Source organism: Paralichthys olivaceus, chromosome 10 (genome assembly GCF_024713975.1).
Source record: "Paralichthys olivaceus isolate ysfri-2021 chromosome 10, ASM2471397v2, whole genome shotgun sequence".
Classification (NCBI taxonomy): Eukaryota; Metazoa; Chordata; class Actinopteri; order Pleuronectiformes; family Paralichthyidae; genus Paralichthys; species Paralichthys olivaceus.
Window position 1 is genome coordinate 8635445 of NC_091102.1, and position 27836 is coordinate 8663280.

A 27836-nucleotide genomic window follows, 5' to 3' on the forward strand; every position below is an offset into this window, starting at 1 on the left:
GCCAGTGCTACCTTCCCTACCGGCCACGGCACTGCCCGGCGCGGCCTGCTAACCCCGGATCAGGCGGTGTGGCCCCCGGGGACAAGGCGGTGTGGGCGAGCTGTGCGCCGCTAAGCACCGGCCAATCTCAGACGCTGATACAGACATACAGCGGTGCTAAAGCTAACACATTTAAGTGAGGGGGGACATGTAGCCCACACTGGGGCCTGGTGCATGCAGAGAGGGGGAGGCTACTCCTGAATCAGAGGTGTACTTACTGCTGACTTTCATGCTGCCGAAAGCGGAGGGCTGCGGCACTGGTTTGCAGCTCTCCGCGAAGGATGTGGTCCTGGGCCGACCCGACATGATCCAAATCCCCGATACGATTCTCTCGACCTCCGGGAGACTGTGACTTGCTTAAACGGCGGGGCTGATCGATTCTCCGACCCTTCTCATCCAAAGGAGGATTGCCAGTAAATGAATAATGTCACAGTAATTCACAGGGACGCCAGGCAGAAAGAGACCCCTTTATCCCGCTGGTTCCTAAATAAAACGACCCTGTTCTGTCCCAGCAGCCGTCGATCAGAGCATCGTTTCCTCCTTATATTCCAGGTTTTTCTCAGCGGGCCTCAGCAGACACGTCTCCGACTGAAATAGTCATGGATCTGGCCTCTCCCTGTGGCCCCCCGGTTAAAACCCGACTGCGATTTTTCCTTCTGGAGGCTGAATAAAAGATGAACCAGGGCAGAGTTCGGATAAATCGCGGATAAATGCGGCGTTTACGTGACGACTCGGGGACACATGCGGCTCCTCTTCATATCCCGATGTGGAGGCTCAATGATCCGACTGCCATGGCGGCTCCCTCGCTATATACGCTAGCCTACAGACGCTCCAACGGAAAATCTGCCCGTTGACACGGTCTTCTTCGGCGGCTTCACGCTAGCTCCACAACCCGCCCTGCCGCCGTCTAATTTCGGCGTCTCACCGTGGCCTCCGGGGCAGCGAGCTCCGCGGCAAACGACGGTCTTGGGACGAACAGTGAGACGATACCCGATTTCTTTTTTTATTCCTTCCCCATAGGTTTCGGTCTCGCTGTCTTTGTCGCCGCGCACATATGCTACGCTACTTCCGTACGGGGCTAAAGGGATAGCTCCGCCGTCGAGGGAGGAGGTTCACGCTGCTGACGTAACCCGCGACGGAGAATAGGAAAAACTGTGAACGCGCAAACGGCGGATCTGCGGTGGCCAGTTCAGCCAATCAGAGACGCTCTCCTTCACGAATGGGCGTTGACCGTGTTTCCCTGAGCCAATAGGAACGCCGCTCTTGAGCACCACATGGCATACTTTTCTTGGCACCGCCCTCGTGACTTCAAAGGCCCTTTTCCCAGTGCCGCGACAGGGACAAGGGGCGGGCCTACACCCGGGATTGATGACTCTTTTGGCCAATGGGAGCTCCAGGAGTGTCCTGTCAGTTCAGAAGGGCCCAGCTGTCACAGTGCACCGGTGCTCATGCAGCACTGTTGCTATGTTAGTCCCACTAGTCCTCCCCCCCAGTCCCTCCTCAACACTTTTAAACTCATAATAATACACGATCCTGCACGTGAGTATGTGCATGGCTGCCCCGTCACATCAGCTCTTTAACCTGCTCAATCTGACCTTTACATCTTCATCCATCGGCCCTTAAAGGTCCAGTGTGTAACACTGAGGTGAAAGGGAACTACTGGCAGAAATTTAATGTAGAATAATCCTCATGATGTTTTCATTAGTTCGTTTCATCTAAATTGTATGAATTGTAGTTTTCTTTACCCCAGAAAAGGCCATTTATATTAATATCAATGGGGTCCTCTCTACGGAGGCCGCCATCTTTTTTACAGTACTCCAGACTGGACAAACTAAACACCTTTTGAGTTTTCATGACAACTGAAATCTACCACAGGTTCTCTGTCATGTTTGGATGGGGAGGGTGAGGTGAAGTGTTTGAATTTAAAAGGATAATTTACAGGAGAAAAATAAAATTCACTCATAATATACTCACTACTGTGCCGATGGAGGGGTGGGTGAGGATTGTATAATGTAGGACTAGATGGTGTATATCCCTTCTACGTGTAAAGGTCTTCTGCACAATTTAAGTTACCAACTACCATTTTTGATATATTTGTACATTTTATATTTGTGGCACAGTGTAAATAAAGCTAGACCTTGAAAGTTGAACCTGTACTCATGCTTTAGGTCAATATCAGTTGATAATAGCAATTTGAGTTGGCAAAATGGGGGGTGGGGGTCGCTTTTACTGTTTCTGCCTCTGTTATAAATGTTGGCGACCAATGAGTAAATGCTTACTAAATTGCTCATATTAGACTTTTACTCCTAATCCTAAACGGCTCATTGCATAAATCAGCCAGAGAGATTTTCGCAATCTGGTTCCCATCCAAAAATGTTCATATCAATGGCTTTTAAGTGAACAACATAGCATTAGCAGATGATTTATTAACTATAAATAAAACCACTTACAACTTGACCCAGTACAAAGGACGACTTATTAGAAATCCTTTGTGCGTCTCTAATGACCTTAATCCATTTGAGGTGAAGTCTATTGGAACTAATCTCCATCTATTTCTCTTTTTGCAATAAGTGTGGAATGATGTTGTCTTGCTTGGAGAAAGAAATATACGTATGAGAAACTATTTTTATTCAACAATTCTACATTTCCTCCACTTTTCCCTGATCTCAGACAGAATGCAGGTCACTTATCTGGGCTTGGCAGGAAAGTCGTTTCCTCTCCAGAAAGATGCTGGTAGTCAGTCTTTTGTGTGGTTTATTTATACTCTGCTCTGTATCAAAGGGAATTTCTCCCAGGCTGCCCCTCAATGGTTCACATGCAGAATAGAGAGAAACAGCGCCTTAAAACAGGCAGCTGAGCATAAGTAACGCAAGAAGCAGCTTTTCCTTCATAGCAGCACCTCCTCAGGCGAACTCACATTTTCCTATTAGATGTAGAAAAGAATCAAATGCAGAGAGGAGATAGTGGGTGAGAGGGAGATACAGAGATGGGTACATCAGGAAAGAGAAATTTAAAATAAGATGGGGAGAGGGTGCTGGAGAGATATGATAACAACTCCATCTGTCTTTAGGAAGTATTTTGGTAATGATTAAGATTGACATTAAGAGGGTCTCCTTTTTGTCCTCCCTGCAGACTAATCAAGGCCTGCACACACCAATATTTTTTACACTTTCTGTTTGTCCTTTCATGCTTTGATGTCTTATTTATTCAGTACATTTTTTAATATAGTGCTATATAGTATTGAAGTATTGCCCTTGGGGTGAACTAATCTTCTTTCCTGTTATATATCGTATTAAAACAGGAGAAGATGCAGCATGAATATGAAGTGGTGTGGCCTGAGAAAACCGATGATGATTTGAATATCTGAATGATTAAAGACAATATACTGATATCCAGAAAATAAGTGTACAAAAATGCTAGCAGTGACCTGTTTTCACCAGTTGCTCTGACAGTGTGCGGTGTCTCATGAACCAGCTGTGGATGGGAAGCATGTGACAACAAGTTTTGTGTTGTGTAGACAACGCAGGGCATTTCAAACTTATACAAACAACAAAATGGCAGAGCAACATTTTCATTATCACATTTGCCAGTGTGAAACAATAAAACAGACAGAAAATGATTCTGTACTCCAAAACAACCACTAATAAATATTACAATAAATATAACATAACTAATAACCGTCATGTGAAAACCTTAAATTTAGCTAAATGTCCGACTTACACAGTTTTGGAATGTAAAGGTTTCATGTGACAGCAGAAATACACAAATAATACCATAATTAATATTTAAAAAAGTAAACGGCAGAACATATTCACTCAAATTATCTGTCATAGTAGATGTCATATGTTTGATTAAATAGAGTCTTTGCATGAACCCCTGCTCATACAAAGGTTGGTTTGAGGTCTTCTTTAAAAACTACAGGGTGCGAGGAGCGGTACAGGCTGGTAAAGTCTTCGTACTCGCTGTCCGAGGAGTCCGAGGAGCTGTCAGAGGAGAGGAGCGAGCCCCTCTGCAGGCAGGAGTCACAGTACGGACGATGGTAGTAACAGTAGTCTGTTGAGCTGCTGGAGTCCGAGTCCCAGTACCCACAGGAGTCTCTAATGTGTCTGTGGTGCTGCTCATTATCACCACCCGCCTCTGCATCTGGTGGAGCCGCGTGATCGTGTTCTGTGCAGCGCAACCCTGAACATCTGTGAGACTTCAAAACTCCCCTCTGACACTTTCTTATCGCTTTATGGCTTTCTGCCTCCTCCTCCTCCGCCTCCTGCAGCCCAAGGTCGCTGTTGTGGAAGGTCCCATCCACAGTGGCCTCGTCATGGTTCCCACCTGGATGTTGGCGTTCACACTTTTCCTTTATCTTCCCACATCCTGTGTAGAAGCAGGGAGGCGTCAAACCTCTCCTGGAATTGTTGAATGGTGGCCGACGTTTCCTCATCGCATAGGGGGAGATGCTGGGGTAACGGAAGAGAACGGGTGGATAAGGGGAGCGTGGTGTCCGCAGGGAAAGCGGCGAGAATGCAGAGTCCTCTGAGAATTGTAACTGAGAGGGGGTCCTGGCTTTTTGACTGGGAGATCGAAGTGCGCCTTCCAGGACCGCGTCCAGGCTGAGCTCCTGGAGGATCTCCTGCAACTGCTCACTGCTCACAAAGCCAGTCGGTCTCAGCTGAGATGTTTGGTCAGAAGTTTCAACCTGAAAGGGGTTTAACCCTCTACGGTACTGTAGAGATGTGACAAAGTTGACGGTCTCCTCTGCTGTCCGAGGTAATCCAGAGGACGGGAGGGACATGGGCTGTTTGAGATCTTCCCCTGTTCTCGTGTCTTTGTCTGTGGAGCCAGGGAGGGACACGCTCAATAGGTTTTCACCAGCATACACATCACGAGGCAGCGGGGAGGAAGCCATCTTGGGGTTTGTGGAGTTTGGAGCAGCGGAACGCTCTGAAGACAATGTAAAAACAGGTGATGACACAGCAGCAGCAGTGAGGTGAGGAGGTGACAGTTGAGATTTAGCATCTCTCTGAGGTAGAGAAGAAGAAGAGGGGCCGTCGGACTGAAGCTCTGTGGTCTGAGTGGAGGAGGAGTTGAGGTTGGTGGCAGACGAATCCATGTCCTCACACGACTGGCTGGCTGACATGAGGCGCAATAGTTTATCCTTGGCGTTGCTCACCTGCTCCTGGAGGCTGTCAATCACAGCGTTTTTCTACAAATTATAAACACAAAAAAAGTTTTAGACGTAAAAAATAAGTTCACATCTTAATAAGATTTGCAGTTTCCTGAACGTGGAAGGTTCCAAGTGAGAAGTGTTAAACGTAATATTATTAAACATGAATGGAATTTATTTTTGACTCTATTGTTACCACCATTTCCTTCAGTTGACCTCATGGCTATTACTGAAAGAATAGCACTTAATATAAAGAACAGCCAAGGTCAATGGAGTACAGCTGATTTTGCATGTAGTTTTGCATTTGGACACTCACTGGAAAAATTCAAATTTTGACCCACTGGGGGTGTCAGAGGACAAGTAAGTAGTTCTGATGGCAATCCTAGTAGCTGTTGATATTTCAGTCTGGACCAATGTAATCTTTATTTACAAATTCTGCATGTCAGATGATGCCGATGGGCCTCGAGAGTGGGACCAAAGTGGTGGAGAGACTGAAGGACAGATTAGCAAAACCACTAGTATGACGAAGCTTCAATAAATCCAACTATGCTTTCCAATGGCAGACACCACTAGGAATACTGTTAAACCCCAACATGCTCACAGAAATTCAGTTTAATATCTTCTAATTCCTCCTTGTTAAATAGCAGATAACCACTGCTCCAGTACCTCACTGAGGAGCTTTTTCATGGAGTTGTTCTCGCCCAGCAGGTAGTAGATCTCATCCTGGCTGTACACAGACGGCTGGCTCTTACTGGGGCTGCTGAAATACTTCGCCATCTGACCCGGGTTGTTCTGATCCTCCTCAAACTGCCGCCACTGGGTCAGCTGTGTAAGAAGTTTTGGAGGCGTTAAAGAATGCACAGATCATCACACTGACTTACAGCTAAATGTGACAGGCGGCACCGACATAAAAAAAGAGAGGAGGGAGGAGGAGTAGTAAGAGTTATAGAGGCAGAGCTGGTTGTTTGGATGCACACCTCATTCCATTCTGGCATGCAGAGCAGACTGTTTTCAGTGTTTTATGTTGTGTGAGATTTATTGCTCTCATGTACTTCAGGTCTGTTTACCTGCAGGGTTGAAGGCAGTGCTGGATTGTCATACCTGGTATTTTAAAGTTATTGTTGCAGTTGAGGTTTTTAAAAAAAGGTTTTAAATGTTTTCCCTTCAGAGCAACACTGGGCCACTTGCGGTTGGGACTATTTTCTTTCATTTTTATTTGTTGGGGTGGCCTTTTCTGCCTTGTACGCTCTTGGAAGTGAGCTAATAGTGGGAAAGAAAAAGATATTAATACATGTGGTACCCGTGGGGTGTTTTCTTTTTATATTGCTCTATTGGTCGTTTACAAAATCAAAATTAAGTACTGTGGGTTGGTCCCAGTCAGGATGGGCTTCAGGTGTTAGTGTGTAAATTATGTGTTGTGTTAACTCAATTGATGTGCACAAGTAATAGATTCAGTGTGTACTGTGTGAGGTGGAGCTCAGCCAAAGTAAAGCTGAACTTCTGTGGTAAAAACCTCCTTTATTGCCGCTCCTTAAACGATAGCGACCTATTCGGGGTGTAACGTGTAGAAATACACGCGTCAAAACTAAACGTTACCGGGACCATGTGCCATGGGGCCGTTTGACCAGGTGTGTTTGAGCGTCTTACTCATCGTTCAGATATTTCCTTCCTCTCTCCAGTGAAGAGGCATTCCTTTTATGTCAGATAAACCCACTGGCAGAAACTTGGAGAGTCGTAAATCCGTTTGCAGCAGCCTACGTAATTTTGACTCATAAACACTTTCTGTGTGAATCACCCTCCTCTGATAGACACGGCCAATCAGACACGCATTTCTAAAAAAGGGCGGTGCGGTCACCAAAGTCACTCACAGAATTTACCGGATATGTCAGAGCAAGAAGTGGAAGTCATACAGGTATCTGCCAATGTCTGTCTGATTAACTGTCTACTGTCTGTTCCCAGACAGAGTAGTCTGATGGTTGCCCCTAAAAAATAATATTCCTCCCACGACACTTTTTTAAATGAATCAAGTTTCTTTCTTCCTCAACAGACTCATGCATCTTATATGTGCATCTTGTGTTATTTTCCCTCTGACCTGAGGCACAAACAGCATACAGTTAGTGGCTAGTGTGCAGATGAAGATGGCTCCGGCCACAGTGCTGTGGACCAGGTTGGGCCAGGCGTGCAAGAAGACGGACACAGGGACGACCACAGCTGAAGAGAGGGTGACCAGAGTGACGGCGGTTATGATGGTGGGAGACTGGTTGACTGGAGGGTGGCTGACATTGCTGGTCAACCCTGCCAGGTAAGTGCCATAGAGGAGGAGACTGCCCTGAGGAAAGACCAAGGAGACAAGGGGATTTTTCAGAATGAGACTGTTTGGCCTTGGCGGAGGTATGCACTCCATTCAAGTTTGTAGTCTTTTCAATTGGCCATAGAACCTCAAACAATTACACTGGTTCAATTTCACTGTCATTTCAGAAATAAGAGTCATTTAATGCGAGATTTGAGTTTCTATATTGGTTTTGTACTTGTTCATGTCATTAGTTTTTGTGATCTGTAAGTTTGAACCAAGTAAATTTGCATTAAAGGACGTGTTAAATCAAGTTATCATAACTCGAAGCAAATATTTCATGATTGCATGTGATTAAGACAGAGATGACTTACCTTCTGAACAGCAATAATGATAGCCCATAGATCTGAGTACACAGAAGAGCAAGAGTCCATCTGTGACAATGTGTAGGAAACGTCTCTGTCCACCACCTACATCAGAAAATAACATGCTTTAGTAGTGACTTTAAATCTGATTACATTTGTATTTTATAGTTCTTCGCAAAATCACAATCGATTCTACCTTGACAACAGCTGCGACAGATCGTGAGCACCTGATGGGGTCTGTGAGGTTCCAGAAGGTGAGAAGCAGCAGGTCCACCAGGATCAACAAAGCCACCATGCCCATCAGCTGGATGTCTCGGATGATCTGAGACAGAAATCAGCACAGAATAGAGATCGTATCAAAATCAAGCTCGTTTTATCGAGAGCTACCTCTGTGTTTCCCAACACTTACATGAAATACCGTGAGTATCTGATTGTAATGCATTGAATAAAGAATCACTGTGTAAGTAGATCCAGCTTTGCATAATAAAAAACATGTGACAGAATTGATTTAAATCTCTTTGCCTGTACGTTATGGCTTTAATCTGAACTGAAGTATTACAACTTTTTTAGTTTTTATTTAAATCTATGTTAAAACTTCTGAAAGGTTGTTGGAGTAAGAGTATAACAAGAGTAAGCCTTACCACTCTCTTGTCGGGCAGTCGCTGGGTGAAAACCCTGTACAGTCTCCACGTCTTCCCCAGAATCGGACCAAACACCAGGGTACTGCCGACACACAGGGTCCACAGTCGAGCCTGTAAGTAGTAGACAACGCTGCAGACCTGACTGAGATTTTTACTCAACAATATGATGGAGCACGATGGCTGATGTGGTGTGAGCGCTTACTTGGAGCACAGCCGAAGATGCTCCACCGTGCCAGTGTGTGCGTTCATCCACGGCAAATAAGAAGCCACTGCTGTAAGTGAGGAGACTCCCCAACAGAGTCAGGATGTTCAGATTTGGACTGGACATCTTCACTATCCTGGGGATACGATACATGCCACATTTCAGCTTCAGTTAATGAATTCTTTTAGTTTTTATACTCCGTGTTTTTCCGTTTTCACTGCACCTGTTGTTTTTGAAGCGCAGCGTGAAGAGGAGGAAGCAGAAGGCCAGCAGGATGCCACAGGAGAGCAGCGTCCACACCACAGCACTCAGCACCGGGGAGAGCGTGCGCCTCGGGAGCTCCACGGCCAGCTGTGCACACACACATGCACATGTGGGCTCTTAGAATCACAACTGATATATCGGACATTTAGTTTTTATACGTCCATATCATTCGAGTGTTCATAAGTATTCAAAACGTTCAATTTGGTGGAAAAGAAACAGAAAAGAGTGAACAGGGTGCATCTGAGTGACCAAAACTTTATTACATCCAACAGAGAAACAATCTTCATGCAACAGATTTGCTAACTTGAATCTGAGCACATACCTCCACCACATTTTTATTTGGATCTGCACATTATCAGCAGTCCACTTTTTCCATCAAGATCCATGAATTATTCACTGAGAATTCAACGAGAATGTTGGAAAATGCCCTTTTAAGAAAGAGAAAAAAATAAATCCGCCCCCTGATCCAGATCCGCACCAAAATGCAATGGGTCCACCGTGACCCATGCCACATCCTTCCACCAATTTCCTGGTGATCTGTCTGGTTGTTTTTGCACAATCCTGCTCACAAACAAACAAATGAACAAACACAGATGAAGTACTGATACAAATAGAGCTGATAGAATTCGAGCCAAGTTTTAGACGTTGACAGGCGAGATAATCAGAGGCGCAGAGTTAATACCACCATGATTACGCCGCGGGTTGAAGTAGGGGAAGAGTCTCTCTTTGAAGGAGTACCCGGTGAAGGAGTAAATATGGGAAGCAGAGTCTGCATCGTAAAAAGAAACCTGCCCCCACTCCACATCCACGTAGACCCCGACTCTCTGCGGCTTCTCGACCAGTGGAACACACACAGGAGTGCTGCTGAGGGCCCAGTAGCTCTTGTCCCTTCTCATCCCCAAGGTCCAGTAGCCTCCTTCGGGGTTGAGCATACTCCCTCCTTTTCTGTTGACGGACTCCAGCCCGACTCCGATATCCCACTCTGTCTTCCCTTTCACTTGGACCTCGAAGTAGAACCTGCCACAGGAGAAACCCTGCTTCCCCAAAACACTAACACCGGGGTAAAATCTCTCTGGGTTGTCAGGGAGGCTCAGTGCCACATCGCCGTGATGGACCTGTTTCTTGTTCTCAGACAGCACCAGTTTGGGATGGGCCGTGTCCACGTCCAGAGTCACATCCACAGCAAACTGCTGAACCCGCTGGAACTCACCCTCGCACAGCTTCTTCACCTCAGTCTTGACGGTCTCCTCCAGCTGACACACTACTCTCCGGACCGCTCTCCTCACTGTGCCCACATATACAGTGCTCTCCACGTCAGTGTCGGACCGGTCTTTGGTGGCTAGTGGTGCGGAAAAAGCTGGAAAGCTCTGGAGAAGGTAAAAGTCATCATCAGAGTGTGAGAGCTGATCCAGCTCTGTGCTTCTTTGCCTCAGCTCATCGATCTCCTGCTCCAGCTCAGCGATGAGTCCACCAGCCCTGCTTTCCACTTGTCTCTGCTTTGCATCAATCACGTCCACCACCTCTGCTTGTCCTCTCTGGATAATGTGCAGCAGTTTGGTGAAGACTTGCAAACTCTCCTCAATCTCTCTCTCTGTGTTTCCTTTGCTGAGCCTGACAGTTTCGTCCATTTTGCTGATTTTCTGCTGTCGACCGTGGATCCTTTCTTCCACCTCTTGGTTTACCTTCATAATCTGAGCTCTCTTGTCTCTGCTCTCGTCTGCTATAGGAACCGTGTGATGAGCCTTGTGGTCTTTCTTGATGCACAGCTGGCACACGTACGACTGGTCAGTGCTGCAGAACAGCTCCAGGAGTTTCTCGTGCTTCTCACACACTCTGTCTCGAATGTCCATCGTGGGATTGACCAGCCGGTGTTTTTTGAAGGTGCCTAGAACATGATGAGGCTCCAGATGAGTCTCACAGAAGGAGGCCAAACAGTCCAGGCAGGATTTCTGAGCCTTGACTCTTTTCCCAATGCACACGTCACATGAAACATTTCCTAAATATCTGTCCCCTGTGCTGGCTTCACTTTTGTCTTTTTTCTCCAACGACTTCTTGAACTGAGAGGCCACCTCTGAAATAAAGGTGTTGACTTTGAGCTCGGGCTTGCGGGAAAACTTTTGCTTGCACATGGGGCACTGCGACACATTTGCGCTCTTCCAGTATCCCTGTACACAGTCTCTGCAGAAGTTGTGCCCGCAGGGAGTGGAGACTGGCTGGTCGAACAGGTCCAGACAGATGGGGCAGAGGAGCTGCTCCTTAGACAGCACACTGCCGGCAGATGCCATATCTGGAAACACATCCAGAGAGAAGAGCAGGTGCGATTTTAGAGAATGAATTGGTTGCATTCCTTGTATGTTTTTTTCTTTGCACTGTACTATAAGGGTTGAAAACAGTTGTTCCTAGTGAGCAGCCTGCTTCCACAAATAGTAACAAATGTACAGTGTTAAATTTCATCAGGGGATGTTTCATTGAAGCCGCCACTTTTCATGTCAGTGGGGTAAAACATACAATAATAAAGACGGACTGTTCAGACATTAAAACCAAATAAAACAGTCAATTATCTTGTCTCATAATGCATTTCCAGAACAAAGCAAAGACAGCTCACTGCTCCCTTCCCCTTGGGTGAGGATGGCATCTACACTTTGAGACTGACACATGCATAAATTATCATCATGAAGTATGGATGAAATCAAAGAAATAACTCACCTAGTTTCTGTGTGTTGTAGGAGTGAGGAGAGAGGGGTTTGTGTTCCCAGACATGGCGCCTCTGCTGCTTTCGTTTCTATTTGGAAAGTCTTTTACACGCTCCTGTGCCGCGGCCTCATGTTGCTGATCGCCACTCGCTCTTCTCTTAAAGGCACCAGTGACTGTGACGATACTAAACATAGCTGCAATAGTCCTTCCCAATAACCTCTCCAGATCCCGACAGCTGAACTGACCTCTTGAGTAGATTAATAACACATTTGATGTGTTTGATTTTAGTCTGTATACTTAATCTTGATACAATTCACCAACATACAAAAAGTAGACACAAAAAAGTTTTAAAAGTAGTTTAAAAATGCTGTATAACTTTGCAAGTCTTGATTGACTTGTTACAGAGTCAAAATAATATCTATAATATGCATTTAACTGAAATATCTGCATGTCTAACAGACAGGATTTATTTTTATCCTTTAACCTTTGGACAGTCCAGAAATATTTTGCTGGTCAGCAAAGCTGCATTTTATGGAACTATGTCGGCAAACGTGTACATGTATGAACCTGGACATATGTCAGCAGTGTGCATGTGCATAAACAGTATATAAATACACAGCCAGATGTGTGTACATGGTATTTGCATACCTCAGGCATCATGTGCACACCATATTTATAGACCTACTTTTGTTGAATCTCAAAATCATCGGAGACAGAGAGGAATAAGAATTCCTCCGCAAAGGCCCAACAGACGCCTTAAATTCAGGAAAAGTCAAGCTGCACTAAATTGCGCACACTTGTGGATATAATCCCCCTAAATATGCCTGATTTTTAAAATCAATTAACATGGACTATTCCCTGGAAAACTGGTGAAAATGTAAAAACCAAAATGCCCTATATCTCACAATGTTAAATAATGCGAAAACATTCCCTGCATTTGCTCCTTTGTCCAGACCTGCACCAAAACTGAATGACTTCTTCCTTGGCCCATGTCCCATTACACAAAGTTCTATGGGAATTGGTTGAGTAGTTTTTGCATAATGCTTCTGACAACCCAAGAAACAAACCAATGGACAGGGGTGAAAGTCTCCTTGGTGGAGGTATATTACCGTGCTGAGGCTGCATAGTCTCTGCAGAATGTCGAGGCCCTCCTGCCTGTTGACTTCTGTGTGGATGAAGCACAGAGGGGAATCACAGCGGGAGCTGCAGTTCAGCTCAGGCTCCATTACTGGCCCCGGTCTGTCCACTTTTACACACACATCCTGAGGAGAGAAAACATATAATTCTCCACTGAGCAGCAGAGCAGAAAACACTGGACACCAGGGAAACACATTTAATGTGAAGTGCTGCTTCTATTCCCTGATCTATAGGTCACTGGACTGTAGGGCTTGTACTCACCACAGTGTGGTGCTGTCACAGGAGGGGAAACAGTGGGAGGATAAATGTCGTTTTGATCTGCATTTATATTAAACCAACAAGGAAACAGGGGCACACATAAACTCTGGACAAGAACATTTAAATCTAATTAAGATCAGATTTAACCTAGATTAATGAAGTTAATTAATTAAAAAGATTTTCCCACCACAAAACAAGCTGTCGAGACTTGGCCTGTGTAACAGGAAGCCTGTGAGTGTGTTTGCGCTTATCCTCAGTTTCCACAAGCACTGCGTCACCACAGAGGTAAAGCAGCCAACACCTGCTCACACACACTCCGCTGTGTTACACACATCTGTGCAGAGACACAAGTGAAATACAGCAGAGCTATCATTTACAGTTTCACTCAGGGACAAATGATGTTTAATCATCCTGGTTATTTACGGCATCTGAGACTGAATTCATAAACTTCGGAGAGAATAACCAAACAAGTGTTTGTCACTCTTGCCACAGGCATTTTTATGAGGCTATAGCCGCGCTGCACTGACATGTTGAAGGTTTAATGATGTGCCGTGGTATCACCTGATGCTCTGAGCTGTAACGAGCACAGATTCTGGGGAAAACGCTGCAGTGACTCAGGTACGTGTCGCTGAGACAATGTGCGACCCCTTGTATCGATGCAATTAGGCAGACAGGTGAGTGTTTAGGTGAGTAGTGTGTTATTAGGACTCGTGTTACGTCATTGTCTGTAGAGTGACTAAGATAACCTGAGGGCTTTGTTATAGTTAGATTAAACAAAGTGGGGGAAATCTATACTCAAAACACTAAACCACATTAGGACATGATAAGGAAATAAACAATACAGTGAAATGAGGAAAGAGTTGATTTGAAATGTCTTGTAGGTCTGAGTTAGTGCAGAGTGACCTATTTCCAAAAACGAATGATGTTAACAGAACAATGAGGACCACTGGGCAGCATGTGTGGGAAATGTCTGGAGTTCCTGTGCACGTCCTTTCGTCACTTTCCTAATTTAGATCACAGTTCTGCTGCTTCCCGCAGGAAAAGCCGGCAGAGAGAGGCATTTCCTGCATCCATCGATCTCAGCTCAGGAGAGAAACCCTGCAGAGGTCAGGAAAGGTCGGCCAACATCTACCTTAGAGGGGTCACTGTGTGAGTAACCAGCACAGGGCCCGTCCCTGGGCTGAGTTTGGTTTTATGGACATGTTTTGACAGTTCAGAAGAGTCACGAGGAGTGTCTGAAGCCTAAACCGCAGGTAATACCTGAGCTACCTGTGGCCTTGGATGTTTCACTTAAATGTAGGGCGGGCCTAACATGTGTGCAGCAAAGCTTTCAGCTGTAAACGAAGGCCCTTTGTCCTCCTGCTGCATCTATTTAAAAAAATCTATTTATTGAACTACTTCTAACAGAATTTTAAGCAAAAAAGAGTTAAAGCATTTCATTGTCCTGTCAATCTCTGAGCTTCTCTTTTAAGATTAGAGAGGCAGCCGCTGCCAGATATAAAGCTCGATTCAGGGGCCAATATTGAAACATTCCTCCTCACTCAGTAATCCGTTTATAAGTTTATTCTTTAAGCTGAGTTAGAATGCAATTTACTGACCCTGAAATCTCACGTCAAGCTCGACACACGTCCAGATTAGGCTGCAGGTTGGTTCTATAGACTGGTCACACATGTCAAAATTACATAAGAAGAAATGGACTGGTTGATCTCAGGTGAGGAGCCTGCATGGGTGCACAATGGAGCCGTGCAAGAAATGCTGTGTCTGTGTATGTATAAAAATAATTTGTGGAAAAAACATGCATATGTATAAATAATAAGTAGAAGAATTGCCCTCTGGAAGTCCATCCACCCATCTCTATCTATCTATCTATCTATCTATCTATTTGTCTAGATTGATAGATGGATGGACATTCTATAGACTTTTGTTCATTGGAATATGGAAAAAATGGCGATTCAGGTTCTTTACTAACATCACATTTACGAATATAGTTAGAGTATTAGACGTCTTGTATGCTCTTAGCCTCTAAAGCACCAATGGATCATTTAAGTCATCGTGGAAACAATGCGTAAAATTGCGTAAATGGAGGTGATCATGAGTTTACTCTGCGCTGCATCCAGTCGCAGTCGGTGAACAGTGAAAGTGTTAAACGTGACTTATTTAACAACCATAAAGGAAAACAGGATAAAGCTCCTAAAGGAGAAAATTAAAACGCAAACCTGTGTCTCCAAAGCGCGCGGTGGATCCCGTCGCCTCGTCCCGCTCCAGACTCCATCGAGTAAAACTCAGACAGGTTTTGATGTGAGTAGAAAACAGATGAGTAGATGGGGTGTTATCTAACATTGCTGCAAAGTTCCCATAGCGACACGGTCGACTTGGAGTGAATCCCACACACTGATCCGTTCATCAAACCTTCCGTCCTGTCACTCAGGGAAATGCTCAGCAGCAGACTGCCAGCGTTTTCATCTGGGCGCGCAGGGAGGCGTGTGCGTCCGAGGAGGGAGGGCGTGTGTGAGTGTGTGAGCTCTCCCTCTTTTTCCCTCCTAAGTTTTTCACCTCCACAGATGAGGGTGTGATGTGAACCATGCAGCGCAGGAAGGTTGTGACAGTGTGGGTGCATCATGTTGCAGGGGCCCCCGGGGGACTGGGAGGCACGCTCTGTGTGCACAGTGCAAATAAATACAGTGAATAACAGCACCTGTGTTCATGGAAAGACAAACACACATCATCTCTATTTTCAAAAAGCATGACATGGGACAGAAACTGCAGGCTGATGATCCAGTGGTTTCCCTCAGTGCAGCACAGAGAAGTTTCTGCTGCATCTGTTCAGCCAGAAATAAGAAGCATGAAGGTGTTATTAAGACATCACAGAGATTTACAGTGTGAGCCATACACACCGGGTCATTCCTGATGAGGGAGTGTCACCATTACTGACAGCAGTGCGTGGGGAAATACCTTATTCACCCCTTATTCACACACACACACACACACACACACACACACACACACACACACACACACACACACAGGATGTGGTTAAGATTCACCCAGTTTCCATTTTATAAAACTTTGCTTTTTAAGAATTGTCTTCAACACAATTGTGTCTTGGTTGTGAGAAACTTTGTGCTGCTGCAGTTTGTCTTCCGGTCTAAACAAACTTTTGTGCACATGCTGATAAACTCTTTTTTTTTCAGAAACATGGTGTTTTATTTTCATCCGAGGGTTTCAGTTTCAAATTGTGCATTGTTTTATAGGGGATAAGGGCGAGCAGGTGAAACCAGCACTGATGCATGTGTATTCATTACTAACATCATCTGCACCTATTGTTTCCATTTACCTCTGGACTATGCTTAATGAGAAGATGCAGCACAAAACATTTTGATCGACTAAAGGAGACATTTTACACCACATTTGTTTCTTGGGGTCTTACTAAAACATTTGTGATATACTTTGGTCAAAATACCAAAAAGGATTAAAAAAAACAAGCTCTATGGATATTTATATTTTTCTAAAAAGTGAAATGTTTATATTATGGCCCCTTTAAATTAAGATAAAAAGCAATTACTTACAAAAGTGTTTCTTTTAACTGACCTCATCTTTTGCCAATGGAAACTCTGACTATTACAGTCACACTATGAGATCAACAGAGAGGATAAACTATACTGAGCTAATCTCAGAACAAAAGATTTCAGAAACCTTTTACAGAAAAAGAAAAAGACATTTCCTCTTGTGTGTTTAAGATCAAATGAGTTATGTGGTCGTCCCTCTGAAGGACTGATTCACTGCCACTGTCTCTGTTTCACCTGACGCGTGGCGATCACTCTCAGGTTTCTCCCAAGATCAGGTTCAAGACGGTGCCACAGCAGCAGGTGGACCGCAGCCACGCTCAGGTTTCCAGGAGCGTGAATATTTTATACTCAAAAAGCAGGAGTCAAAGAAGAGAAGCTGAGTCTGGACGAAACGAGACACGTGTCGTCCTTCTGAGGTTACCAGGGATCAAGTGTAACATTAGCATGTTATAATTAACAAATACAGGTGTCAATGATGGTCACTGTCTTTTCTCTGGACCATATTGTTTGCAAGTCAACAAAATAAAGCTCCACTGTGTCCTGACATGGAAGCATCTGCACCTCTTACTCAACCTGGCGGTAGAAATTGAATCATAGACATTTTCACACCTTGCAGTTGTTTCCACACGAACAAATAGGAAATTTGTGAAACCCAACTATTAAAAATATTACGCCATAATGTTCAAACAGCTAAAAACACTTCACGCGTATCAAGAAACTTTTAACTTTAAACTTTTAAAATATGAAGAATTCTAAACAGAGTTTGGTTTATTTGTTACAGTGGCGACTACTCTGGCTCAGTAAGCTGGGAATCATGGGTAATATCCACTGTTTGGTTGTGTTTCAGACGACACAGTCAGAGCTCCAGCTCAGAGATTGATTGTTCTTTCTTTACATAAAATGACTCAATCGCTCGAACTCGGAGACCATCCTAATGAACCACCGTTAATGGCTGCAGAGGACATGTTGCTCAGTAAAAGTGATGTAGTGCTGCTTTAAAGTCGGGAGAATTCCTTTGATTTATAAATGAATCAGATGTATGAACGCATTTTTTTTTACAAGCACACAAAAGGTAAAAGAGTGAAGAGTTAATTGTTTCGCAAATTCAAAATAACAGTGACTCTTATGTGACTCATAACTTCAGAGAGTCTCTCCATTCTGTAGCAGTTGAGTGTGTGGATAGAAAAGTATTGTTCTCTGTCTGTGAAGCACCTCCGACCTCCTCCAGCCCGACCGTGTCCTCCCCAGAGCCTGGACGCTCCCCTGTGACATGCCCAGGTTTGCCCGCTAACATTCTCAGAAACAAATCCCTCTCTGGAACGTCCTCCTGCAGCGTTGCCATGGACCTGGATTATGGTCTTGATCAAAGCTCCCCAGCCGGCTCCAGTCATTGTGTTTCTATAATTAAGGCAGAGCCAAGCATCAGCCTCCTCTTAGTTTCAGAAAGGATCTTCCAGACACAAATAATGTGTCGGATGAGCCCATGTTTTAGTTCATGTATATAGAAGTTGTTCATGCGACACTTAAGATTTGATGCAATCGTTGATTTATTGAGGTTGTAATAACAATTTATGCTAATCATTTGAGAGTAAGCCTGTGATTTTTCCAAAACAAATGAAAGTTCTTTTCTGCTTTTCGTGATTTCAAAAGATCCTCAAGCGTGGACCTGCAGTGATGTGGCTTAACCTGACGCCTGACTCAGCAGCCAATTGCTAAAATGTTCTCGCTTCGGCAGAGGAGGTAAAGTCGGTGTGTTTGTTACTAAGCAAAAATATACAAAAGCAACAAAACACATTTTAAATTTAGAGATTGTTGAATAAGGGAATAACATGGGGTCATGATTTACCATCACAGAGGATGAATGGCAGATGCAAAGGACTGAAAAGGGGTTAAGAATAAGTTGATCACCACAGCAATCAAACATGGTAACACAGCCGTGGGTTCATTTTTTTCAACTGTTCCTTCTTTTCTTCCCTCTCTCACCCCTTCACCTCCATCTAGACCACCTCCAGTGCTGCGGCCTCCAACCAGGTTTTATCCAAGTAGGAGTTTGATTGTTATCATTGTGCAAAGGCTTGGGCTTAAATTCGTAACATGTAATGTGTGAGGTCTGGCATGCATGTTAATTCACGCTGCTTATACTGTTTCGGTCAGTACGTCTCTGATTGAGGTGATAAGAGGCTTAGAGAATCAGAAAAACCTTTATGTGACAGCACTTTGCTGTTTGACTCACTGATCACCACGGATACTGTATGTGTGACTGGGGTCCCATTTCAAATTCTGCAGCCAAAAACAAGTTTAGCATTAAAACTCAGATATATACCACATAGATACAGAATGGGCAACAAAACAACAAAACAACATTATTTACCCGGCCTAAATTCAAGACTTTATTTTCTGTGACCCAGAGAATCCTCATCTAGAGCTGCATCTGCCAGTCACAATTCATTTCCACAAGCTCATCATCAGTTGCATCTCGGGTTGCATCTGTGACAGTTTGCCAAGACCAAGAAAACATGGGATGTGCGTGCATACTCATGTGCACACAAAGTGCAACGTGATCTACACAATCTATACGTCCACGCGATGTGCACGCTGGAGTGTTTCCTGGGTGCCTGCTGTCACTGGAAGGGTCCTGTGTGCACATCTTAGCAAGAGAGTTATGGTGTAAAAAACTCGGGAACCCAAACTGTGACCATTCAAAACAACAAAAAATGTGAAACTCAAAAAGCATCAGTGTTGCCAGACGGGCCTTAACAGAAACAGCAAGGTGAAAAGAAAGTGAATGAGATTGGAGCAGAAAGTGTGAAAAGAGAAGAGGGAGGAGAAACAAAGTGGCTGGTGGCTCTTGGCAGGTGATCTTAGAGGATTAGCAGATCGGTTCTAAGTTACAGAGAAACTTTCTTTCAGTATAATTCAGCCTTGAGAATGAAGTCACCTTCAAATGCAAATGAAACCTGGACACATTCAGATGACAAAATTTCTGCTTCATGTAAACACACATCGAATTCTCCGCCAGCACAAACACAATGTATCTATAACGTCATAAAAACTGCACATTAAATAATAACTCTATACATTTGGCAATAATCAAATCACAAAAAATGAGCATTTCAAGACATTAAAATCAGTCTTTATTAATGTTATATATACTGTACAGTCTACATACATTATCCGATGGGGTAAAAGTACATACAATTAATATATATATATCTATATATCTTCTGTTTAAGTGCCATCTATTTCTGCAGACATTTAAATATGTGTTTAACATTAGAAAAGGGATTTGTATAAAAGGAGTTCATTTTGTTATAAAAGGTTATTCTCTCTTTATCGTGGTTACTGATGAGTATAAAAATCACTTATAAAAAGGACTTGTTAAACTTGTCACATTTCAGGGTGCATAGATCACATTTCTTCAAACTCTTGTCTCGCTGTGTTAGAACTCACCATTAGTAAGGCACTTAAAATGCTCATGTGTAGATGCTTCTGTAACAAAGAGGGGCGTTGCTGGGTTTCCTTCTCGCTAATGGACACTAAAATACCTCCCAGCCTCCCACACAAGCTGAAGGATGAAGCAGTGATGTAACCAGGAACAGAAACTTCATCATCTCCATTTAGAAATGAAGTTTCTGCCTCAAAAATAAAAATAAAAACTGCTTCTGGCTACAGGCTGCGTTCGCTCACGTCTACAGTAAATGTTTATGCCCGAGAGAAAACCTACAGCCCAGAACATAAACATTAAAGGCTGCCACTGTGTTTCGCTGAATAGCTATTGTTTCTGAGCGAACACTGTGAAAAGTTCCCCTGGTCCACCCCCACATCCACTTCCTGCGAGTAAGCCTGGACAAGCATTCCTTCACATACACACATATAACCCTTATTCTGGGTTAATTTATAACAACAATGCCATCGTGGCAAAAAAGAAAAATTCAAGGTTGTGTGCAATGGGCACTGTGCTGACGGGAAGAAAAAGGTTTTAATCTTGATCTGTTCAAATTATGTGAGACCATTTACACCACACACAGCGTAAATAAGGTCATCTCACACGTTGTACTCAATCAGTTAAGAGTACCATGGTGTAAAACTGGTTATTGTTTCTGTTGACGTACAAGACAAATCCCAGACTTTTTCTTCCTCTTAGTTATCAGAGAAGCTTTGAAGTTCACTTGATCAAAGCATGAAAAACTAAAGCTCACTACGTGTTTCCAGCAGTTGAACAAAACCCACTTTGTTCATATCCAAACTTTCAGAGAATAGAAACTAATGCTCTTAATGGGTAGGGAAAAAAAGCACCAAGTGTTGTATTAAGGAGAAAGTAAGGTTCCCTGGAAAGGAAACGAATCCTGGTGCAGCTTCAGTGTTCCCAGTCCAAACAAGAGCTTTACTGCCCTCCTATGTTCCACCACGACAGCAGCACTTTGACACAGTCATGAGTGTGTGTGATTTACAGCTTCAAGGGAAATGATTCCTTTACTCATTATGTGTGGAGTGATGTGATGACAGGGACCTCATTTCTATCCAATCATTTTGCCAAGGCCACAGCACTAAATGTTTTAGTGGCTCTATGTAAAACTCAATGCACAGTACATTCAGGAAGTATTCAGACCCTTTCACTTCTGTTGCTTCCTTCTGCTTTAATGGTCTGACATTTCAAATTTAGTGCAGGTGTCTCATTTCTCATCTTTGAGATGTTTTGACATGTTGATTGGAGTCAACCTGTGGTGGATTAAACTGATGAGACAGGATTTTGAAAGGCACACCCTGGTTTATGTAAAGTCTCACAGTTGCATATCTGACTCGAAGCCAAGCTATGAGGTTGAATAAACTTCCTGAGCTAAGAGAGAGAATGTGTCGAAGCACAGAATTTGGTAAAGGCTGCAAATAAATGTGCGTTGAAGGTTCTCAAGAGCACAGGGGCCTCCACGGTTCTTAGTTGAAGAAGTTTGGAGGAACCAGGACTTATTATGGGTGCATCAATTCCAAGAGACTGAAATGGTTATGACAAAACAATCTCATTCAGGATATTTAAAGTTAACACCCCAAACTATTTTCACTTTTTCAGTCTGATTACTTTCTGAATGCACTGTATGAGTGTGTACTAGTGTGTATTTGTATGTGCGTTTTTGTAAAGCGAAGTCTGACGAGCCAAGTTCGTGTCTGTATAAATGTTGAACACGGTGACAAACTGACGGGTCTGGGCTTGTCAAAGGGTCAGAGGTTCCTCCGTGTCGTGCTATCCCAGAAGCACTCTCTGAAGACGGTCCGCTGGCACGCTGCTCTCGTCTTCCGAGTCTGCGTCGCTTTGGGGGTTGGAGCTGCAGGGAGAGGTGCATTCTGGGGAGCACAAGTAGTGCATGAGGGGCAGCCGGTATTTCCCACAGAAGTCCACAAATTTGATCTGGCGCACACATGAATCAAAGTAGACGCCTGGAGAAAGTGAAAAAAACAAGTCAGGTTCAAGTGGCTACAGAACATATGACAAATGTATAGAATAACTTTATATAACACAATTAATACAATAAGTCCTCAGGTAGGAAACAGTAAAGGAAAAGACAAATACAGGAAATGATCAGGGCCCCAACAAGAGTCTACAAGATTAAACTGATGGGTCACCAGATCATAAAATGAAGAACACACAAAAAGCACATTACAACAAAAATAAGCTTTCCTCAGTCATTTTTCTCCGATATATAAAACTCTTACCGGCACACTTAGGGTTGGGACACTTGCTGGCCAGGTCCAGGTATCTCAGCAGATTTGAGGGCATGTCACAGGGGTAGTAGGGAATATTTCGGCTCTTGATTGTACGTCCGGCCAATTCTAGCAGCGACGGCGGGTCGTAGGTCATCTCCTTGACAAAGCGCACCACCAGTGGGTTGCCTCTAAGGCTGAGCTCATGCAGGTGCACCAGACAGAGGATCTCCCTCGGCAGGTACGTGAGCAAGTTGTTGTGGAGACTTAAAGACCGCAGCGAGTGGAGCCTGGAGCGAGACACAGAGTTAATGAATTTATCCTCTAAGGATGTGATACACGGCAGGCTGGACTGGAAGGACAGTGGTGGAGGACAGCAGTTACCTGGTGAGTTGTGGGGGGACACTTTGGATGCGATTGTCACACAGGACCAGGTAGCTGAGGTAGGGCAGGTTCGCCACTTCAGGAGGAATGGCTGTGATGAGGTTTCCACCCAGATACAACAGCTCCAGACTGACAGAAAAAAAAGAGAAAAAAATCTAAATGTGTGCGTTTAAAAATTACTAAACAATTCCTATAGAATTTAAGTGTTTTGCTCTTTTATCAGTAGTCCCTGACGTTTTTGTCTGATGTGACATTTCTACTTTTCATGTTTCAACTGATCCAACTTGAACTCATTTTAAACTTTTATTTCACAGTAAATCAGAAAAGTGGGTCCTGTTGGAGTTCTTCACAGCATTAAACCCATTTGTTGGAAGATACAATTATTGATGTTTAGGTTTTGGTCTCGGTTTTTACTATTCAAACATTTGTGCTTGTTGACTAATTTCCCCCACTCAGTTATAGAGAATGATATTAGATTGTACAGTCGACTCAGAAAAGTGGTGGAGCTGTGGGTCCTGTGAAGGCAATCTAAAGAACTTAGTTTCTAGTGTTTAGCCTGTTTATTTTCCTCCAAACAAATGTGTGAATATGAATAATTTACTGACTCTTTTTAACTCTACTTCTACTACTGCTTTACTATACTAAGTTTATTTTAATGCATGGTGAGAGCTGGAAGAAAGACAACTCAACATTTATTTGTGACATCTCTGTGACCCTTTCATTTCTTATATATTATAAAAACATTTCAACATCTGCTGCTTGTACTTAAAGTGGTAAACGTGTTTCTAATTCAAGGGGTTAAGATGCTGCGGGGGGAATTTGTTCCAACCCTGACCCAAAGCAGAATGACCCGAATCCAAAACTGTAAACACCACAAGGGGGAGCTAAAGCCACATGGTTTTTCTTGCGAAATAATCCATAAGGTTGTGTTTGCATTTCTGTGTTAACACTTAGAAAACATCAAAGACAACGTCCAGAGGTGAACAGACGCTACAACAAAATCAAATGATTTAACAAATCACCAGGAGACTATTTACGATGACATTTATGTTCTTATGTATTAAGTTTGCAAAAACAATACGTGAAATTAATGTTGTGACAAACTAGATTATTCATGCAAAGACCCAGATCTAATTTATATATAAGGCCAAACTGTAAAGTTCCTGTTTGTTTTATTAAGACAACTAAAGGACTCTGGTAGGTTAATGGAGGTATGGAGCACCCAGGAGGGTGATAACGAGTGAACCGGAGAGACGGGGAGAGGGCGATGGATGGCTGGTCAGCGAAAGTAAGCTGTCAGGCCATCTGCCTGCTGGAACTGATGACACAGCGACTGCTGGACAGGAAGCCATTATGCTGTCCTTGGTGGCTGAGCACTGAGCGAGCTCCTCTGTGACAGGAATGGAGACATTCAGAGTCTGCTCACTGTCCTCACCGACACACTGACACAAATCAGCCACCAGAGATTACACTGGTTTATGGGGCATATCGAGGACAATATACAAAGTGTTTTCGCAAGTAAGCAAAAGCCCTGAACCCCCGAAAAGGAAAAAATAACACAAAACACCAGGTTGAGTGTTTTTCTCTCCACACGTCAAGACATATTTTTAATCATATTAGGCCTGAATTAAGCATAAATTGTTGTTAGTTTCGGAATCTCTCTTTCATAAGGTTCTACCTCCTGCAGCAGAAATGTGACAATATACCAGAGAGCCTGAAATTCCACACTAGGACTCAGCAGCACTGAGTTTATCTTAACTTGCTCAACAGTTTTCTAAGCTGACAAAGTTTGGCTTTTCTCAGTAACTCCCATTATTCTTTGCATGTAAACATTGAGCTGGAGAAGCAAAGTCAGAGCCAGACCTCAATCTACAGAATTTAATCTCTCCCTCACCCACAGCAGATCGTTGGCTGTTGTCCAGCTCCTCTCCCACGTCTCACTTAAGTAGCTACAGCTATCCCTACCTGACCCTGTATTACTGCCTCAGCTGCCACAGCAGCACTGTGTGAACCCTGCAAATATTAGAACCAGTAAAATGCATTGCTAAAAATAACGAGTGTTCAGCTTCCCTTCTTGTGTTTTGCAGCTCCTCAAGATGAGACCTTTTGAGTCTTTGAAAGTATATTTAATATTCATCTAGATTGAAGGAGAAAACTCAAGTGGACTTTACACAAACCATGTCCTGGAGACCTGACATGGTAACCTCCTTTAAATGTCGGGTTATTTTAGACATTCACCGATCCTCCAGGTACAATCTTGATAAGTTCAGGGTGTGTGTGTGTGTACGCAGCTCAGGTTTATGAGACCTGGCTCCATGTGACTACGTTCAGAGGCGTCTCTCATCCTCTGCCTCTTACGTCACTGCTGTGAAAAGCTACACTGGTGTGTTTGTGTGTGATCAAATAAAGAGGGTTGGATGTTTGACCTTTAGCCTGCCGCCGGTCACAGTGACTTGCTACTGTTTAACTGAGGAAATGATAAGATAGACACCGATGACGGTCCTTCCTCTGTCAGTTTAGACGCTGCTGCTAATATTGTGAAATTGGTGCCGTTGTTCTCTGGTACATTTACTCATGACTTATGTTCTCTCTCCTCACAGCAGATTGGTTGGACTGTTTTGCCTTCCTATGAGGCCATGTGTACTAACAGCAGTGCCTTTGCCTTCCTTTGCTGCAATGTTGCGTTTAATATGTTTTTCTATAACAAGGACCTATTTTTCAAATGTTTTGCTCAACACTACTGGACTCCTGCCATTCGTGACAACAACGCCTTTGTTCATGTCTCCAAACCACAATCTCGAAAGTTACGGGAACTCATGATCACAATTATCCTGAATGCACAATGATGAATCATGATGTTTACAGGATAAACTGACGGGAAATGAACATGCAAGACAGGGACAGAAATAAAGTGATAGTAGTAAATGCAATATACGTAAAAGTAATTCTGAACGAAGTGTAGCATGAATTGATCACCTAAACATTTTTTCACTTTTTCTCTCTATTCTCTATTTTTATTTAAAGTTTGAAGGATTCTTGCTTTATTAAACTCCTCTGACTTACATGTGTGAGTCAAGTAAACAAAAAGAGATTCAAAGCAGCTGCAGCACAAAGATAGCAACAGCTAAATAATAAAAGCTGACTCTGGCAAACAGCAACCAAGACAGCAACAAAGATTCTCTAAATGTCAGGATGAACTTTGGTGTTGCTATTTCGCTAGAGACCCAAGTGATTGTGGAAATAACACTGAATGAGAGGAGGTTCAGAACAACTGCTTTCATGCCTTGTGACTCTATCTGCATCTGTAATATATTGCAAATACTTTTATATTGTACATGATGAAACCTTTTTTTACTAACTGATTTTGTACTTTGTTTCTCCTCTAACTACAGTACTTGCTTCTTATGTTTCTGATGCACCCAACACCAAAGGCTTTCTTTCCTCTTGATTCTGAAATGTGCCAAATGTTGCATTGCAACTTGTGTTGTGATAAACTGCAACAACTACAGTTTATTCACGTGGCTTAAAATCAACAGTGTCCTTGAGATGTTTATGCCAAAGAATGAGAGGATTATTGCTTGTGTGATTTATCAAGGATTAATTGATTATCAGTGTGGTTGATAAAGGCTAGTCATCCTAGCTGGTCACATAACAACACTTGAAAACGTGACTGATCAGATCATGTGGTGAAAATGAAAATGAGTGGGAGAATGAACTGGCTGCTTCGTCTGCACGGTCCATGTTCACATGGAGCAATCGATTAAGTTCAACTACACTCGCAAGTTGGCAAAGCAGCCAGCTACGAAGAGTGACGCTCGGCTAGGCTAACCAACACCGTCTCCGCGCTTATTCTCACTTTTAAAGATTGGTGTTGGGTTAAAGGTTCTGTGTGTAGAATTTAGTGACATCTAGGGGTGAAGTTGTATGTTGCAGCTAAATACCCTCCTCTTCCAAACATGTAGGAGAACCTGTGGGGGCCTTCAGTTGTCATAAAAACTCAAAAAGATGTTTGACATGGTGTCCTCTGTGGAGGGGACGCCCTCCTGATCTTAAATTTACAGTATTTAAATATAAAGGCTCATTCTACAGTGAACAATTTGTACAATTTAGATGGAACACTAGTGAAAACATCACCAGGATCATTTTGATATTACATTTCTCCCAATAGATCCCTTCCTCCTAAATCTTACACCCTGGACCTTTAAGTCATGGCGGGTCGGGGTGTTGACCCACCTGGTCAGGTTCTCTATCTCCACAGGTATGCTCTTCAGTCTGTTCCCGCCGAGCGACAGCGACTGCAGCCGCGGCAGCTTCGTGCACTGCAGCGGGATCTCCTCGAATCGGTTCCCGCTGAAGTTCAGCACCTCCAGCCGCAGGGAGCCGAACTCCTTGGGAAGCGAGAACTCGTCCAGGCGGTTGTTCTTGGCGACGAGGGTCCGCAGCCTGCTCAGCCGCGTTATGCCCTCGCAGATGGCGGACAGTCCGTTGTTGCTGATGTCCAGAAACTCCAGGTTGCAGAAATCGCAGACGGACGAGGGCAGCGAGAGGAGCCGGTTGTAGTTCAGGTACAGCTGCCTGGTGTCCCGCTTCCTCTCGTCGCTGACACCGTCGGTGCTGAACGTGGTGAGGCTCAGGCGAGAAAAATCCAGGACTCCGTCGCCCGCCGCCGCTGCTCCTTCGTGAATCTCCATTTTGAGTGATTTACTGTGGATGTTAAAGTGAACAAAGTCCCCGCAGGAGTTGTGCTGTCGGCTCGACGCCCCCGTCAGACCTCGAGTTAGCCCCAGGAGTTGTTGTGTACGTTCGGCCAGGAGCACGGAAACTCTTCTCTGCGACCGCCCGCAACATTTACCCGCATCTCTGGTGAGAAACTGGGGCTAGTCGAGTCCTGACGTGAGGGTACGGCGGCTCCGCATGACTCCGCCGATCAGACTGGACGCGGAGCAACACTGAGCCCTGCAGCCTGCTCTCAGGGGGGCGGGACACATGCTTCCTGGCTTAGCGATTGGACAATTCCCTTAGTAAACCGCACCCACACGGACGCTGATTGGCTAATCTTCCAATCTGTCATAAAACAAAACTTCACATTAATGAATGTACACCAGGTTTATTATTTCTATATGTTGTAACTTCACACACCGGCA

General features: G+C 44.0%; 3 protein-coding genes across 7 annotated transcripts in view; all 3 read right to left on the minus strand.

Moving 5' to 3' along the window:
- Positions 1-1167, minus strand: part of gsk3ba (glycogen synthase kinase 3 beta, genome duplicate a) — a 33098-nt gene extending 31931 nt beyond the window's left edge. For 2 of the 4 annotated variants that reach the window (XM_020089994.2, XM_020089995.2), the window contains exon 1: positions 258-1165. In XM_020089994.2, the coding sequence (XP_019945553.1) occupies positions 258-345 (88 nt within the window). In that variant the 5' untranslated portion in view covers positions 346-1165. Of the gene's footprint in view, positions 1-257 lie in introns of all 4 variants that reach the window. The other 2 variants (XM_020089993.2, XM_020089996.2) reach the window with 2 other exon arrangements.
- Positions 1168-2650: 1483 nt separating this feature from the next.
- gpr156 (G protein-coupled receptor 156) lies at positions 2651-15523 on the minus strand. Of its 2 annotated transcripts, XM_020089656.2 has the most exons (10): positions 15265-15523; positions 12763-12915; positions 8919-9046; positions 8696-8831; positions 8494-8604; positions 8049-8174; positions 7862-7957; positions 7290-7526; positions 5864-6022; positions 2651-5236 (listed from the first exon to the last, which is right to left on the minus strand). In XM_020089656.2, exons 2-10 carry the CDS (start codon positions 12877-12879, stop codon positions 3920-3922), a joined length of 2427 nt encoding a protein of 808 aa, XP_019945215.2. In that variant the 5' UTR covers positions 12880-12915; positions 15265-15523; the 3' UTR covers positions 2651-3919. The 2 variants fall into 2 exon arrangements, with proteins under 2 accessions (XP_019945215.2, XP_069389840.1); XM_069533739.1 differs by lacking the exons at positions 12763-12915; positions 15265-15523 and adding an exon at positions 9282-9595.
- Positions 15524-19725: 4202 nt separating this feature from the next.
- Positions 19726-27680, minus strand: lrrc58b (leucine rich repeat containing 58b). The gene is made up of 4 exons (XM_020090140.2): positions 26926-27680; positions 22693-22821; positions 22321-22598; positions 19726-22044 (listed from the first exon to the last, which is right to left on the minus strand). Exons 1-4 carry the CDS (start codon positions 27381-27383, stop codon positions 21851-21853), a joined length of 1059 nt encoding a protein of 352 aa, XP_019945699.1. The 5' UTR covers positions 27384-27680; the 3' UTR covers positions 19726-21850.
- Positions 27681-27836: the final 156 nt, after the last annotated feature.